Source organism: Pleurodeles waltl, chromosome 9 (genome assembly GCF_031143425.1).
Source record: "Pleurodeles waltl isolate 20211129_DDA chromosome 9, aPleWal1.hap1.20221129, whole genome shotgun sequence".
NCBI classification, from domain to species: Eukaryota; Metazoa; Chordata; class Amphibia; order Caudata; family Salamandridae; genus Pleurodeles; species Pleurodeles waltl.
Window position 1 is genome coordinate 869555104 of NC_090448.1, and position 17644 is coordinate 869572747.

General features: G+C 38.5%; 1 protein-coding gene across 2 annotated transcripts in view; it reads left to right on the forward strand.

The window, feature by feature from the left end:
* The first annotated feature begins 2677 nt into the window (after window positions 1-2677).
* The window catches only part of TTC8 (tetratricopeptide repeat domain 8), a 296727-nt gene continuing 281760 nt past the window's right edge, over window positions 2678-17644 (forward strand). The window contains exon 1 of one of the 2 annotated variants that reach the window (XM_069208150.1): window positions 2678-2934. In XM_069208150.1, coding sequence (XP_069064251.1) covers window positions 2821-2934 — 114 coding nt within the window. In that variant the 5' untranslated portion in view covers window positions 2678-2820. The remainder of the gene's footprint in view (window positions 2935-17644) is intronic. The other variant, XM_069208149.1, reaches the window with a different exon arrangement.

Here is a 17644-nt window from a genome sequence, read left to right on the forward strand (position 1 = left end):
TCATTCCTACTTCTCATCCATCATACATCATCCCTACTTCTCATCCCTCACCCATACTTCTCATCCATCACCCCTGCTTCTCGTCCATCATCCCTACTTCTCATCCATCATCCCTTCTTCTCATCCATCATACATCATCCCTACTTCTCACTTCTCATCCATCATCCCTACTTCTCATCCATCATACATCATCCCTACTTCTCATCCATCATCCCTACTCCTCATCCATCATCCCTGCTTCTCATCCATCATACATCATCCCTACTTCTCATCCATCATCCCTGCTTCTCTTCCATCAACCCTACTCCTCATCCCTGCTTCTCATCCCTACTTCTCTTCCATCATCCCTACTTATTATCCCTCATCCCTGCTTCTCATCCCTACTTCTCATCCATCATTTCTACTTCTCATGCCTCAGCCATCATCCCTACTCCTCATCCATCATCCCTACTCCTCATTCCTCATCCCTCAGTCATACCAACACATTTTCAGTTTTGTGAAACACAACTTCACACAGATTGGTTGGGAACAGCCAATCAGAGTTATGAGAGAGAGCTGCATTCTACTTCAATGAAAAACAGCCTCCTCATTACACATGGTGGGTGAAGAGAGAGGAGAGGAAATGCAACTGTGTGCTTGCTTCCAGTGAATTCAAGGCTGTGCAATATTTCATTCATTTTATTTAACTCAGTGTTTTTCTGTTTGCACAGGCCTCTGCAGAAAGCTGTGCTTGTTTGAGAAATACAAGGAGCCCACAGCCTGGGTCATAAATAAGCTCTTGGAGAAAGGGTTATACAGGTCATCTACAGTTCAACCGAAAACCTTTCTGGTTTCAGTTTCATATGTAGAAAGAACATGTTTAAAATCAACTCTGGTGACAGTGCAATCCAATTCATCCAAACCTTTTCTGGTTTCATTTTTATTTGTAACAAATAAAATGTTTAACTCTGAGCCTGCTTTTTATTTGTAACAAATAACATGTTTACATCTGAGGCTGCTTTTATCTCTCTGAGCTGTTTTTTTTTCTTTTCTGAAACCAGAAAGATTTTGGATGAACTGTAGATGAACTTTATAACCCTTTCTCCAAGAGCTGATTTTTGGCCCTAGATGTAGGCTCCTTGTATTTCCCAAACCAGCAGAGCTGTAAGAATGTAGCTCTCTCTCATAACTCTGATTGGCTGTTCCTAACCAATCAGTGTGAAGGTGTGTTTCACAAAACTGAAAATGTGTTGGTATGACTGAGGGATGAGGAATGAGGAGTAGGGATGATGGATGAGGAGTACGGATGATGGCTGAGGCATGAGAAGTAGGAATGATGGATGAGAAGCAGGGATGAGGGATGAGAAGTAGGGATGAGAAGCAGGGATGATGGAAGAGAAGTAGGGATGAGAAGCAGGGATGAGGAGTAGGGATGATGGAAGAGAAGCAGGGATGATGGATGAGAAGTAGGGATGATGTATGATGGATGAGAAGCAGGGATGATGGATGAGAAGTAGGGATGATGTATGATGGATGAGAAGTAAGGATGATGGATGAGAAGTGAGAAGTAGGGATGATGTATGATGGATGAGAAGTAGGGATGATGGATGAGAAGTAGGGATGATATATGATGGATGAGAAGTAGGGATGAGACGCAGGGAAGAGAAGTAGGGATGATGGAAGAGAAGTAGGGATGCTGGATGAGAAGTAGGGATAATATATGATGGATGAGAAGTAGGGAGGATGAATGAGAAGTAGGGATGATGGATGAGAAGCAGGGATGAGAAGTAGGGATGAGGAGTGAGGAATGAGGATGTCCTAAAATGGATGAGAAGTAGGGATGATGGATGAGAAGCAGGGATGAGAAGTAGGGATGAGGAGTGAGGAATGAGGATGTCCTAAAATGGATGCTGTACTACAGTCTTGTCTTGCTTTTCAGCTAAGATCACTTTGCATTCTGGGGTGTTTAGCAGCCACTTAGAAACAATCATGTGATTCTAATATTTATCATAGTTCATTAACATAACTGCTATGTAGTATTCACGCCAAAGACGTGTTACTCAGTGTTCACACATAATTCATTAAAATGTGACACACGTATCACATTGAAAACTTGGAATGTTGCACATACATAAGCTGAAAAGTAGGCAGCTATGCATTTATTTTACGTTGTTTTGTATATTATTGGAATAAACCAGATCCTCAAATCCCACGAGTAATAATTTCGAATGGGAATCCCAAGTCTGAACGATCACGGACTTCTTTTGGGTACTAGTAAGCTTCAGTCATTAATTAGACTTGGTTTTCAGTAAGCGAACGCAGTGTCCATCTTGAAATGACAGTAGTTCAGTTTTGTCTTTAAGTATTCTGATGGTTGGTGGCTTGCTAAAGATAGAAAACTACCAGATATTTTAAAAAATACATTATTAATACCTACAGATATTTATTCTAACTGATATTGTGGTGTTGCCACATTTCATGCAAATATATGCATGTATATCAGTAGTATACGATTATTTAAAAAAACTGAAATTCCCAATTGATTACATTTCATTAAAGCGTGCGTCCGTGCTGCTGCTACGGTCCAACGAAATCAAGTGTAAGCGTCATCAGTAAAGTCATACTAACGCCGCTACTTTGCGTTTCAAGCCTCTTTCTCGCTTCAAATCTGTCTTCTCCTGTTCTGTCCATCATACTTGTTTCAGAGATGTGATTGGCTTCTAAAGAAACACCCACCTACTTCCAGAAACCCTGTTCCAGTGCCTGTGACGTTCGGTTGCTGGGGGCGAGAGAGACGCTCTTGGCTGTGTGAGTGTGTTTTCTGGATTACAAGGCTGCGTGATGGGATTGGATATGGAGCCACTACTACAGGCGTGGAGCTGTTTCCGACGCCGCAAGTTTCAGCGGTGTGCCCAGCTTTGTGGAGAGGTGCTAGAGACCGCACCCTATGACCAGGTAGAGGGGCAGTTTTGAGTTTACTAAATCCTTTTAGGAGGAGGGCACACCGTAAACCCACCCTTAACTAAAAGGGTCTCTTCTCATACATCCAATAAGCAGACCGGCGTGTTCAATGTTTGCATATTTGTCTGGTATTAAATGACGCATGTCATCCTTTTCAACTGAAAGCTTCTTAATATTTCCTTTTGGCTGCCGCCGCCTAGTGATGGGAGGAACCTGGAGCTTGCGCCTCCACCTCTAGACGGACTGCCAATGTCTAAGCCCTGGTGCTCACCTTTGTAATGCATGATTACAACATTGGGCTTGTAATAATCGATTTGTTTATCTTGCAGTTTGCTGTCTTGGATCTAATTATGTTGTTTTCAGTGCAAACTGGCAGCTCCTTGAGTTTGTATTTAGGATATCGTTGTTATTAATTAGCATTTGTATAGTTCAGAATCTGCACTGGGGCCAGTTACAGAATTATCCCGAAAACAAGCATTGATAATGCCACTAGGTCGGGGCTATAAATAAAAAAGTGGCTTATCAGTCACTGAATAATTCATCATGTATGCTGTCTCACTTTTTCTTGCACTCCTGCATTTCATCCACCCACTGACTCCTTCTTGCATTCATTCATTTGCAATAAAAGGGACACAAACTCCCACAAGCATATGGAATGAAAAGTAGAAAAAAGAAAACGTGCCTCCACCTAAACTTGCCACATGTATACTTGCAATACAAAGAGCCAATTAAACATTGGCGTTGATTGACCGTCTTGAATTGGTATTGTACATTGTCTAACATCGTTTTAAAATTCCAACATATATCTTATATTTAGAAGCAATGATGAACTACGCACAATGGCTTTCCAAGGTAGCTTCTTAGTTAGCATTGCACTGGGAAGTCATCGTTGAATGCTAAAATGCATGATTCATCACTTCTTTGCTAAACCAAGGTGTCCAACATAATGCTGCTAAACATATTGACCATTTGGATAGGTAAAATAGATGCCCAGTTTAGAATTTGTGGCAGAATGGGATGCAGCACACTGGAGATGAAATGAGGGGCAAAGCAGGCTGGTAGGACTGCCTGGGGAGCTGCACGTTGGGTCTAAATACATGTAGAACAAAGTAAATGAAAGAGTATTTATCAAAGAAAAAAAAATGGAAATCTAAAGGACTGGCCACCAGCCAGTCAATGAAGCGCCTTAATTTTCAGACAGGTGTGGATATGGGGTCATGCCAAGTGCCATTACTCACAGGGCAAAAGAGGCTTTGGCAGAAATAGGCTAACCTAGTGCCCGATGCAGTATGCTCTCATGGAGGGGAAGCAGAGTGACGGTGTCACTTAAATAGACAAAAGAGGGCTGCCTCAAAGACCCTTTCTGTATGTTTATGTGCGTTGAAGTTTATATTATAGTTTGTTGGGGGGGCGGGGTCTGGCAGATATCACTCCACTTAAGGTCTGACAAAGATTACCACAGCACTAAGCTTATTCTCCAAAGTGTTTGTCTTACGGGGTAGCCATCACAAACACTTCTTACAAAGTTAACGTGTGAAATTCCACGTAGCAAAATGCTAGCCTACAGCCTTCAACACAGTGTTATATGAATCTACCCTTATCAGGAAGATGGCTATTTGACAATACTTTCAGACCTTCTACCTTTGTTGTAAACTTTCATAATAAACAAATCAGTCCTATGGCATCTGACAAAATTCCCATGTGAACCAATCAATATTATAGTCTTCATCGTTGGCCTGTTGCCATAAGAAACTGAAGCCTCCTGTATTGCACATAACCTGACGATCATTAGAAACTTTCATAAAATTACAACTCTATAGAGAATGACAGTAGGCAAATTTACAGTATTCACAAATATAGTCATCCATTGCACACAAAAGTCACATTCCTAGATTTACTTTAGGTAGCCTTCTTTGGTGCAAAATATCCATACCTTCTTTCTTCCACAACTCTTTAAGACAAGTCAAGTCATCCACAAACCTGCAGTTTTTTAGAACACAAGTTTGATTATTTGGTTTCCATTTTTTCTTTACACTGTCTTCTACATATTTCATTCCAAAGTCGGGTATTTGCAGCTACGTGATTATTTATGAAGATGCCCAGGTCTTAATTACATATGAGCTCAATTACATTTCTGGATTTATTTGCCTCTACAAAACACCCAGATATAGAATACAATGGTTCCTATGGTAACAGTACCAAAGAAAAGATCCTTTTCATGATGTACATTTCTTTGTATTAATCATACCATTAAAAACTAACAATCAATACAAAAATAAGTGAAATTCACTAAGGTGCAGAAAGTGCCCCTTTTGTTTAGCTCAGTCCCGGTCCCATCATTTCTTCAGTTCTGATGATGATCCCTCATGTTAATGGGACTAAAACACCATCAACAGTTAACACATGACCCATGTTAATTTTAATTATGTGCATGGGCAGTGTCTAAAATGATGTTACTTTTATTATACTTTTCTCAATAATAATTATATCACAAATATTGGGACACTAAGCACATACTGCACCTCTACCACAGCGGTGAGTGTTATCATGCACTGCGTTTACCATGATGCAAAGGGGCGGGTTGTGTGCTGGGAAGTGAGGCAGTGTGCTCCCACCCCCTTTTTGTTTGAAAATGCTCCCTTGAGCAAATGATCTGATGGGCTCTGGCAGATGCACCTACATGCAGTGAGTGGCACAGAAACCTGAGGAGTTTGTGTAGCATTTCCAGCACCCCCAAAACGATGTTGATAGAGCATGAGTAATGACACTGCTCACAATTAGAAAAGAATGCAGACATGGAAAATAATCTTGTTTATTTAGCGTGCTGCATAGAGCGTGGTTCAATTCAGACCATCTGAATGAAACTATATATATGTGTGTGTATATGTATATGTGTGTGTGTGTATGTATATGTGTGTGTGTGTATGTATATGTGTGTGTGTGTATATGTGTGTGTGTGTATATGTATATGTGTGTGTGTGTATATATATTTATGTGTGTGTGTGTGTATATATATATGTGTGTGTGTGTATATATATATATATATATATATATATATATATATATATGTGTGTGTATATATATATGTGTGTGTGTATATATATATATGATAGACTCAACGCGGGCTCTGTGAAGCCCTCTAACATCACGTACATCTATCACCTCACAGGTACACGTGAAAGATGGGGGTACTCTCAGTTCCTGTATTGCATAATTTATTTTATATTCTGTGCAAAAACGTGATGTCCATAAGAAAACTGGTGACGCGTTTCGTCCGAAGCCTTCAACTGGCCATAGAAACAAACACAGTGCACATACATTTAAAGGAAGAGGGTCCAGCCACTCCTCCAACCTTTTATTTCAATTTTAAAGGAGACCTATATGAAAATATAAGAAAGTATGATTATAACCATAGAATATAAACATTGAGAGGGGAAGAGGGGAACATGGGCTTTCCGCCTAAAACTTTGTCTTCCAATTTTTTAAGGTGAACGTGTATGAGAGTGTACTGTTCACGACAATGTGCATTTTAAATAAAGTACCAGGCATACTTAGCCCAAACCAAATCACAGTAAAGAACTGTTAACCTCACGGGTCTATAATACAGTCTCCACATATGTACACTTCCTACATAGTTCCCCCTATCTGTCCCTGCTTTGATCAGTCCATTATCTTCCCTAACTAGTATTAATTTAAACACTCCATGAGTTTTCATAGTTAAGGAGCATAATATTATATAAAAGGCCATCTGCTGTACAAATTTAAGCATTAGAATCACATTCATTTCACATCTAACAACAATCAAAGATGAGATTTTTTATCTTTTCAAAGGTTTTTTTCTTTCTTCTTTTTCTTATTTCTTTTTTCTTTCTTACTTCCTTCTTTGATATGTCCATATCACATCTTGAAAACACTATCCCTGAATTTATTTCAATGCATATTTAGACTAGCTTTAAGGTGTTCATAATCATAAAAATACATGAACATGAAGTTCTGCATCTTGGTTCAAACCCCAGGGATGCTCAGTTTTAAGTAGGATAATCCACCTGGAGATATATATATGTGTGTGTATATGGAATTCCTATAGCCTGACTCCCAGGACAACAAGTTTTCATGGTTATTTTGGCCTTAGGGCAAGTAGGCCCAACCCCCTGCAGCACAATCCGTTTGGCTGCCTGTTTACAGTACTGAATTATAGACCAGGGAAGGGTATTGTCTGCAGTTAAGGTAATAGTTGTGTCTATATGTTAATGTTGTTTGAACTTGTATTTATGGTTTATTAATGAAAAGCCTTTATTATTAGGATGAGCACTCTAAGGAAATGTAAGCTCGGACAGCACTACTGGCAGTGGTTCCAGTATAAAAATGTGTACACAGGTTTGCAAAGTTTGACAATATTAGGCTACGTTTAATGCTCCCAGAATGCTCTCCGATTTAATGCAAGTATTTGCAGAGGCTTGAAAGTGAGATTGATGAGTCTTTGCTTCAAATTAAATCTTCCTGAAAAATGCATCTAGAAAAAACCCTTTTGCTAAACTGCTCCTGAAATTGTACGTACCATTTCTTTAAAGCACCATCTACTAAAATCTGTTGATGCACGCTAGTATTCCCAAAAATATTCATGAAGGAAAAATCAATGCAAGCAGTTTCAGCATGATAAATGAACATGAAAATAAGCAATCATTGGCAAAGCCAATAGGTAAGACATTGGTGGTCAGTCTTTTGGTTTGGTCAATGTGTGGCTTGTTTGGACATGCTTTTTGTAAAACTTTATTGGGGGAGCTGCCAGGTCATCACCTTTATAAAAAACATTGGCAAAAAGCAATAATATTTTTGGGTCTCAAAAAGTACACCTTGCCACAGTAGTCTTTGGCACTCAAGAGAATTACTTTGTGTGTCGATATGCTCCTTGTGAAAGAGCAGAATGCTGTCACTCATAGTGGAGACAGTTTTTAGAGAGAGACATTTAATACAAACAAAAGATCTTCTTTGAGGCCTAATTAAGGACTCAATCCTTAAATAAAGTAAAAAAGTGCAGCTATGATGCATGCCCTTCCATTCGTGCAGATTTACAGCTTTCATGAATTCACAATAGTTTACTGAAGTAGGCCAGGAAATCGTACTCCTAGAAAATAGTTGTGCACTGCATTTTAGCACAAGCAAATATGCTTGTGTAGATTTGCGCATGTTAAAATCTGTTGAGCCTTTACAAGTTCACTTTCTCTTCATCCATTTTTTTCTTAACTGTGGCAGAAGTTTTATTTCTGCCCTTGTCAGGAGTAAATTTCCAACCTTTCACAGTATGGGAAAAGATAAGAGAAAAGCTGGTTAAAACCCCTAAAACATGCAAGTTAGTACGTTTGCACAGACTCCAAAGTGCATTCCAACCCTACAACTTGTGCTTAATGCTACTTCCAGCCCCAGTATGTAGATCACTGGAAAGGGGGCAAAATGCGGGAATTGCTAGAGTTCAAACCCTACTGTAGTGTGAGCCCTGGCATAATCAGGCTATTATCAGAGCTTGTATACAATGAGATTGCTGCCATAAATTATCGGCACACTTTGTGGCACCAAAGGAATGTGTATTGTTTTGCAGGACAAGTAGATTTATGAAGCAACCAGTACCATAGACCGGTAGATATTTTATTAAACTCCACACTTGTGTGTGTGTGTATATTACCTAGTGCGATCACCACTAGGTAGTTAAAGTTAGGACCTAGTTTCTATAGAAAAAGCTTTTTTTTTATTTTTTTAATCTTATTGCCTATGTCTTTGGCATCTGTTGACAAATCTTCATAAGATTTTCCCAAAAAATGCCACACTCACGTTAGCTGCTGTCTGGAAAGTTTCAGGTTGATCCGCCGCGCGGGTCAAGAAAAAGGGGGGTCCCAAAATGCTTTTCCCCATTCATTTTTTCATAGGGATTTTGAACAGTGATGGCGCCCAAACCACTGGACGGAGTTTGGCAGAAAGGTAGCTCTTGGTTCAGAAAGCAACCTTTTTGTTATCTGGTGTAAATCCGTCCAGAAGATTTTGAGAAATTAAAGAAAATCCAAATTTGTATATATAGGGGCACAAAGACTTTGCGAACCTTTAGGATCTTCTGCTGAGATCTGATTGGCTGCCAACACTTCAACAAGAACTTGTTGGCCTCAGCCATGTTGGGGCCAGAGTAACTATAACTTGTGCCCTAAGGTGACTATAACTCGCACCCATGCCATGCACAGTTTTTTCATCAAAAATGTTACTTCAAATATTACATTGATATTATCAATGATGTTATCAAAGATGTCATGAGTGCCACAATTTGTGGAGGTAATTAGCAGTGCATGGCGAGGGTGCGAATTATAGTTACCTTAGGGCACGAGTTTTAGTTACTCCCCTGCATTCATTAAAAATAAAGCCTCGGGGAGGTTGCGGTCCCCGGGGCATTAAAAGTGCCCTAGGAGGGGGACCCCGTGTGGCTTCCTCTTTTATTTCAAAATACCCCCGGGAACTAGCTCACCCAGGGGCTTCTTAAAAACGATTTTTACCATGAATTAGCAATGTTGTCGCTAATTTGTGGCAGTTTTTTATTTTTTTAACAGAAAAAAGTTTTTTTTTTTTTTTTTTTTTTTTTTTGCCATGGTGGGGACCCCAGCACCAGAGCTAAGGGCTCAGAGTGTACCTACCCTGGGCCCCTTTTCTTTTTTTTTTTTTTTTTTGTTGTTTTTTTTTCTCCACACTTTTTTCTGGTAGATGGCTGCCAACACTTCCTGGTTTGAAGTGTTGGCAGCCAACCAAAGCTGTGCAGCTCCGTGCACAAGCTCTTATCGTTCACAAAGCTGTCGAGGAGGATCTGTGGCCCTAGATATACAAATTCATTTTCCCTTTAATATCTCAAAAACTACTGAATGGATTACACCAAATAACGGAAAGCCCAGTCTGCGTACCAAAAGCTAACTTTCTGCCAAATTTGGTGTAATTCCTTCCAGCAGTTTGGGCTGTAGTTGTGTTCAAATCTCTTATAGGAATTAACATGGGAATCGCACTTTTTTTTTTTTTTTAACTTCCCCCTCCCCTTTTTCTCAGCCCCCGCTTAACCGATCATCCTGAAACTTCCCAACCGCAACAAGAATCACAGGCACAATTTTTTTGGAAAATTTTGTGAAGATTCGTCAAACTGTGCCAAAGATATAGGCAAGGAAATAAGTGCCTTTTTTATGACAACACCACCACTGGGTATTATATATGTGTGTGTGTGTATGTATGTGTGTGTGTGTGTGTGTATATATATATATATATATGTGTGTGTGTGTGTATATATATATATATATATATGTGTGTGTGTGTGTATATATATATATATATATATACTTCCACACAGCGCACTTCTCATCACCACTGACACGGTGGCACAATGCAGGAGACTTCACAGACAGGTCATGGTGTATTTCATAATTTATTATGTAAACGCCAGACAATCCAAAGGATACAGAACAATTTCAAAATCGGGCTGACGTGTTTTGGCTGTATGCTTTCAACTGGACCTCATAAACAATTACAATGGACACTATTTTATCATTCAGTCCTTTTTCTATCACATTGGCCCCCTAAATACTAGAATAGTAACCTACAATGTTGTTATAGCTAAAAGCTTCTGCCATTTTCCTGAAATCCACTTATTCACGTTCTCGGTTGAAAAGGGGTCATGGTATCAAGTTTGTCATTCACCTGTGTACTCTAATCACAAATTAATACATACACAACCTATTTCATATCAATAATAATTCAGTCTTAAAAATATCATATTTCTTAATTCACAATTCCTTATTAAAGCAGTATAAAATATTCCCTAAAATGCATAATCTGACAAGGTGCTAATCCATGTTGTAGTATTGCATCCAAGCATATATAGAGTCTCCCTAAAAAATAATTGTAGATGTTTTATTCATTGGCAGTACATCCTAGAGTGCATAACATGTATGTAAACATCCTCAGATAATTAAAGTGCATAATATATTTGTAAACATTGTTGAGTTCACATTTCACATTCACATTTCTAGCTCTTATGTATGGATGTCTCTCCTTCTATTGCAACCCTGTACTCAGACTCCTAGGTACATGCAATTCATATTCCAGTTCCAATCATGGGGGCCAGGATGTGATTATTCTAAATTAAAATAGTACTGCATGTATATTTATTATCATATATGTATGAACATGTGTGAAAGAAATTTGCAGGGTTCATTACTCAGAAATGTTTTACAAGAGAGGAGTCAAGGAGCAAGAGAGAAAAGTACTATATGCAAGGAAATAAAGTGCTATATGCAATATTCTGGTATGTCCCTAATAACTCATTCATCGCATATCCAAGAATTTCATATACATTCCTAGAGAGGAAGAAAAAAGAGCATATCTTGAGTTATCAATTGCAGCTCATCCAGAAAGAAAAGGAGATAAAACAGTAAAGGAGAAAGGAACAAAAGGGAGAAAAGTGCTGTGTGTAAGAAAATAAAGTGTTATATACAATGCTCAAGTATGTTCCTAGTAACTCTTAATTCACCACATATCCCAAAATTTCATATACCCTCCCTATTAAGGGAGAGAAGGATCATATCTCGAGTTATCATCAATTGCAACTCATCCAAAGGGAAAAGGAGATAAAGTGCTATATACAATGCTATGGTATGTCCCTAATAACTTAGAATTCATGACATACAGACTTCAGAAAATGATAAAAATGTTACTAGACCTGCAGGTCAAGTAACTTGAATAATCTACTTGACCTAATTGTAATGTATTTGACCCAAAAATAGCTCTCAAATTGTGTGATCCTAGGCAAATATTTTAGTTTACAGAGTCGCTTTTTTCTTAATTCTCACATGAGTGCACCTTCAAATATGTGACCTTAGCATTTCTGCTGAATAAAAAAACCTTTTTTGTTTTTTAAATAGACTAAATGTTTGCTCCATGTATAATAGGAATCTAGCCCACATATAGGTGACATATGATCCATGACTTGCCTCTTAGTTTACTAATAACATTGCCATCAGGGCAGGAGTGGTTCTCAGTTTATGTTTAAACTGTCACTTTTATTAAATATATTACTAAAGCATGATGTGGCAGCACACCGTCATTTACAGACATTAAATTTCCAAAGAATGTCCTAAAGCCATTCAACTAACCTGCAGCTTTACTGATAATCCTATATAGTGTATTAACAATAATCTGTGAAAAGTGCGTTTCAGAAAACATATTTGTCTTTGCAAATCCCCAAGAAAAGTGTTGTGATTTGTTTTCATCCTCTTAAAATATTTTTTTCATCACACAGAAGACATAAATTGGTATTTCACAGCTACTGAAATATATTTTGAAATGTGTGCACAAACAACAATTAAATAACTCTTTGTACATCAGGTTAGAGTTCACCTTACAAAATCCTGAAACTCTACAGTCAGAAGGATAATTAATTGTAAGACAAACTGACTTTTGACCTCTGTCACTGAACAAAGAGCTAATGTGACAAGATCACAAGATTTAAAGGCATCCTTATTGCTCTTGCATTTTCTTACTGAACAGAACACCTGTTTTTTGTCAACTGGCCATAAGGGGCTAGTAGGTCCTAAAAATAGCTTGACCTCATAAAATATGACTTGCCATTGTGAGTGGAGGAGTAGAATTTTCGAGGCCTGCATACCTAACAATTCACATATCTGTTGAGGGAGAAAAGGAGCATATCTATAGATACCATCATATACAACTCATCAACCTACGTTACAGAGGAGATAAAACTGAGTGGCACCCAATAGATAAAGATTTCAGATCATAAATTAACATATAGTTCGGCATCTGCAATATATATATGTATGTATATATATATATGTGTTCAAGACACCATTGGTTATAATTGAAACAAAGAAGTTGGAAAATGAAAATACCACAGTGGATGCAAGCACCTTTGAAAGGATGTGGCCATAGATGTTCCTGACAGAATTACCACTTCTGGACTTCTTAATTTTAGACTTCTTATATTTCCCTTATTAGTTTCAAACATAAATTAGAAAAGACCGAATCAAAGACTTTCTGTGGGGAAAAACACACAACTCTGCAGAGTTTCCTGCAGACCCTAACTGTCCTCCCCTGCAGAAGAAAACACCTTGAACCTCGAGCTATTACAAGACGGGAAAGAATAACACTATTCAGCTGTTCCTGAGTGTCGGGGACATTTGGAGGTTAGCAGTATGTGAACAGATAAGCATTTCTCAGAAATAAAAGAACATGTAGGCGGATCAACTAGTGAAAAGAAATAAGTAAAACTTGGCTGACAGAGAATGAATAAGAACTGCGTGAACATAGAAATTTCATTTGCTCAATCCTTCCTTTTGAACTAATAGTCAATCATTTGTTCAAACTTTAGTCTATTATTTTTTGTCATATAATCTATTTCATCACAATTATCCACATGTATGGCCTTGGTCTTGCCGTCATTGCCTTAGTAATTTGAGAACAGTGTGCTAGTAGTCCAAGTATTATTAGTGCCCATTTAAGCTGGACTGTCCACCATGACCCCATGAACCAAACAACAGTCCTATTTTTTAAAGTCTACTAAACATACTCACCTACTCCTATTTTTAGGTTAGCTATCCCTACAGATGTTTCATCTATTGTCTCCAGCAATCTACCTATTTTCCTAATCTTCCTAATAAAATTTAGAGGTATCACTATCCAAGGTATACAGGGTCTGTTTGCAAGGTTGGAAACTCTTTCTCCAACTGAATCTTCTTGTTTTTCCCTTTTTTTTCTCACTTGTTAAAAATCCACCATTCAATACTTCATGCTATTTGCGCTGTGATGTTTGACACGGGGGAAATACAATTCCAAGGTAATAAGTACCTGCCCAATATAAAGGTAGTCTGGTATAGGCTTACACTCCACATATCCAATAGATTCCATCCCCTGCATATAAAGGTGTGCTAGGCCATGAACTATTGGTAAGTGAAAATGTAGTATTATATACACTGTCCCTCACTGTGATGCACTTTTGTAATGTTTGTGACCTGTTGGCATGTATACATAATTTTCCTAGAGTGTTAGCTGATAACATAAGTTATGGAATATTGGTCTCTTCAATTTATGTGTTATTCGGCCACATAAGGAAATCCCTAGATCTCCGAGGCATGGTAGTAACATTTAGCAAATCTCTGTATGCAGAATCCTCCCTATATTATCAACTGGCCTCTGTGAATAATTACTACAACCAGATGTGATTACCTTTTCTTGATTATAGACAATGAATTTGTTTGCTTCTTGGATCCCAAGTAATAACCATTTTCTATATAATTAAACTTGACTCATTGTATAAGTTTCAGACATATCCAACAGCCTGAAACATTCCTTTCCCTTTAATAAGCATTCATAGTCTGTATAGCTAAATTGTCTTTAAATTCCTCATGGTGATGATCTTGTAATTCAGAAGATAATGTAGGCAATATAATGGGCACTAATATTTAATCGATGACCAACTTATTAAGTAACCCATTAGAATGCTAATATCATAACACAAGGAGGTTTTGTAGAATTTTCCTTTTTAATTCTTTCAGTTTCTCTTTTCTTTTGACATCCATTATTTCCCAAACGCATGTAGATATAAGACTCACTGAGGTTTCTGGCACTTAAGTGTCCTTTATCAATTTTGTTTTTTATTCCTTATGGTTCCTTTGCACTTTTGGTCTCAGAGTATATTAGGGTTTGCTGGCATGCTCTGCTTGTGGTCTGCATTCAGATGGTTCATGACACGTTGATACATGTGCCCTCTTCACATGAGCCATGTATCCAGTTTTTATAATTAGTGCATTTTACTCTAGTGCTGCTTACCAGCAGAATTTGCACCTGACCTTTCCATGTCTGCTGTGCATAGTTTGTTCTCTGACATTTCTTTTTCTTACTAGGACCTACTCGCCATGCTGAGATCATGCCCTGGGGTCTGCAGAGGTTCCGGCAAGGATTCGTACACCTGCTGGTGGAAAAGTTGTGCTTGTTTAGTCAGGACAATACAATAGTCTTGCAGCAATTCACTAGACAAATGCAATGTTGCAGCATGTAGGTGAGCCCCCAAGGCAGACATCAGGAGCCATGTGACAATTTAATTGGACTCTCTTTGTTTTGTTGAACCAAGTGTACTGTGCCTACTCATATGTGCCAATGGCAGAGTATCCACCCATGTCAAGGCTGTTTCAGCGCACATTTTCGCAATTTGGGCTTTCAGTATGCCATCCCATTTTTTTCACTGCACCCGTTGCTGGAGAAATGCACAATGGAACTGGTGCTTGATGGCTAAGGCTTTTGTCACCCAGCTCTTCACTTTGTTTAAAAAAAAAAAAAAAAAAAAAAAAAAAGGGGAAAATTTAGCCCAACATCTGATGATCATATTTTAGGCAGCCTGATCCTTGTAAATAGTTCCTTCCCCAAGATCCTTGCAGCACTCATTGCATCATTCAAATCAGTGTGGTAGGCTCCAGCCTGAAACCACCAGTGCATACCAATATTTGTTTGTTGGAGGCATTTCAATATATATTCAGTTTGCAAATGTTCAAAAGGTGCCTCAAATGGCACAAAATGTCCTTTTTTCCTTGATATTCCCTATCCGGCATTATGCAGTCCACAAGAAAGACATTTATATTTTCCACACAGCTTCCGCTTGTTTTCTAAAGTTCTTGTTGTATTAAAACTGTGAGAAATGCCTGCACATTGCATCCTGCCCCAAATGGATGAGTCCATGTATAGTTAGCGCAATATTGAATCAGGCAATCTTATTCTTCTTCCCGTTCCTAAACAAATATCATTCAGTAACGTTCCTTCCTTTCTTTTTTTTTTGTAGCTCCTTGGGGGTTGCTGACTTCTGCAATTCTTGGGGACCTGCGTGTGCAGGATCAGTTGTCAATACATTTACACAATGAGATATACACATTAATTCATTCTCAAATTTTACGAGCAAGCCATGTTTTATTTTCTCTTCTGTGGACGTGAGAAACCCTCTTTCTTGTTTCCAAAGCTATGGGCTATTCCGAATACATACTGATTATTGGTATGCACATCTACTATCATCCCTTGCTTAATTCACATGCTGTAGTCTGTGCACTGCTCTCTGGTGCTTGTGCTGATATTTATGCAATTTTACAAGTTTCAACAACAGTTTGTACAGTGGTATCGGCATATTCAGCAACAGTATCCCTATTCAGCAATTAAAAACAGGATCCATCTATCAAAAGATCCCCCATCTCTTTCATGAAAGGGAACATCTGTTAGATCATTTTGGCCTTTAGTCTGTGATTCAGTTATGAGGACGCAATTGTGTGGTATAGCCTTTATCTCCTCTGGGCGGGGTGAAAGGGTGGCTGGGTTCAAGGCGGTGCAGCGATTCAGAATAACATTGGGGGCCTACAATTGTAACTCATAATGTGACAATCAAATATTAGTTAAATGCTGTGTCTTTGTTTTGTTCAAAATCAGATTAACAGCATGTAGAATGTATAGATTACATGTATTTCCTAGTACCAAAGTTTCAGCCTGTTGTAATGATACAGCAGCAATAGCTCTTAATTTGGAAGACGTCTAGCTACAGGGTCTAACCCCACAGAAAAATATGCACATGGTCATTCGCTATCCCAGTTTTGCTGAGTAAGAACAGCAAGGGCACATCCTTCACGGTAATGTATTTCATCATGTATGGTCCTGCCATCCTTTATCTCTTTATGTTGCATTATGTCACTTCACTACTTGTTGGCCCTTTTTACACTTTTTGTTTCTTATCCCTGCTGGCAAGATGATGGAAAACATCTGATTTAAGTCCCTTATTGCCAACTGTCCGATCTTCAGTATCATTTCTTGTGTGGGTCTACCATTCCACTGCATTTTCCCTAATGTTTCAACAGTCTTTAGCGAAAGCTAATAGCTCTGCCTTAATCCAAGGTGTGTGTACATAAAACACAGGCAGTATAGTAGGCAGGATACTGCATTGGTAACTGGCTATCAATACATACCTGTTTTAACTACCCAATTGTGGATACTAATTTTCTCAATAGAAATGGCACATGCTGTTTCCTAACTTGAAGGTTGCAAACCTGGTAATCAATATCCTGCAGATCTATATCCTACTGGCATTTTGATTCCACTTTCTTGTCATGTGCCCTGGCCCCATGTTCTATCAAATCTTGAAATGTATGTTTGCACACATGTTCTAAAACATGATTTTTCATAACGAAGGTAAACTCTGCAGGCAACTCGAGTTTTTCAACATCACTCCCAGAATGATCAGTGCCATTGCATATTACATTGACTGCATAAATGACAGCAGTGGGCAAAGTGGAACCTTCTAATCTTTTAGACCTCTCAGTTAGGTCGTTGGGAGGTACAATTGGTATAATTAATTTTGAAGGTTTACTGCACAGGTAATTGACTCCATCTTTCTGTCTATTATCTATTTTAGGCTGTTCATCTATATGGAGGGGGACAGATCATTCCATTTAGTAACCCATCCATAATACGGTTTCCCTGCTCTGATGGTGATGAAGGCCTGGTTGGGTTACATTTTTCTTGTATTAATTCATCCTGCCGACCTTGTGCCTTTCTTTGGCCCATTATTTCTTTGGTCACTTGTCTATTATTCTTTTTAGCTCTTTTTATCATGGCTTCTTTTACCAATCACTCCCTAGAGTAGACCTCC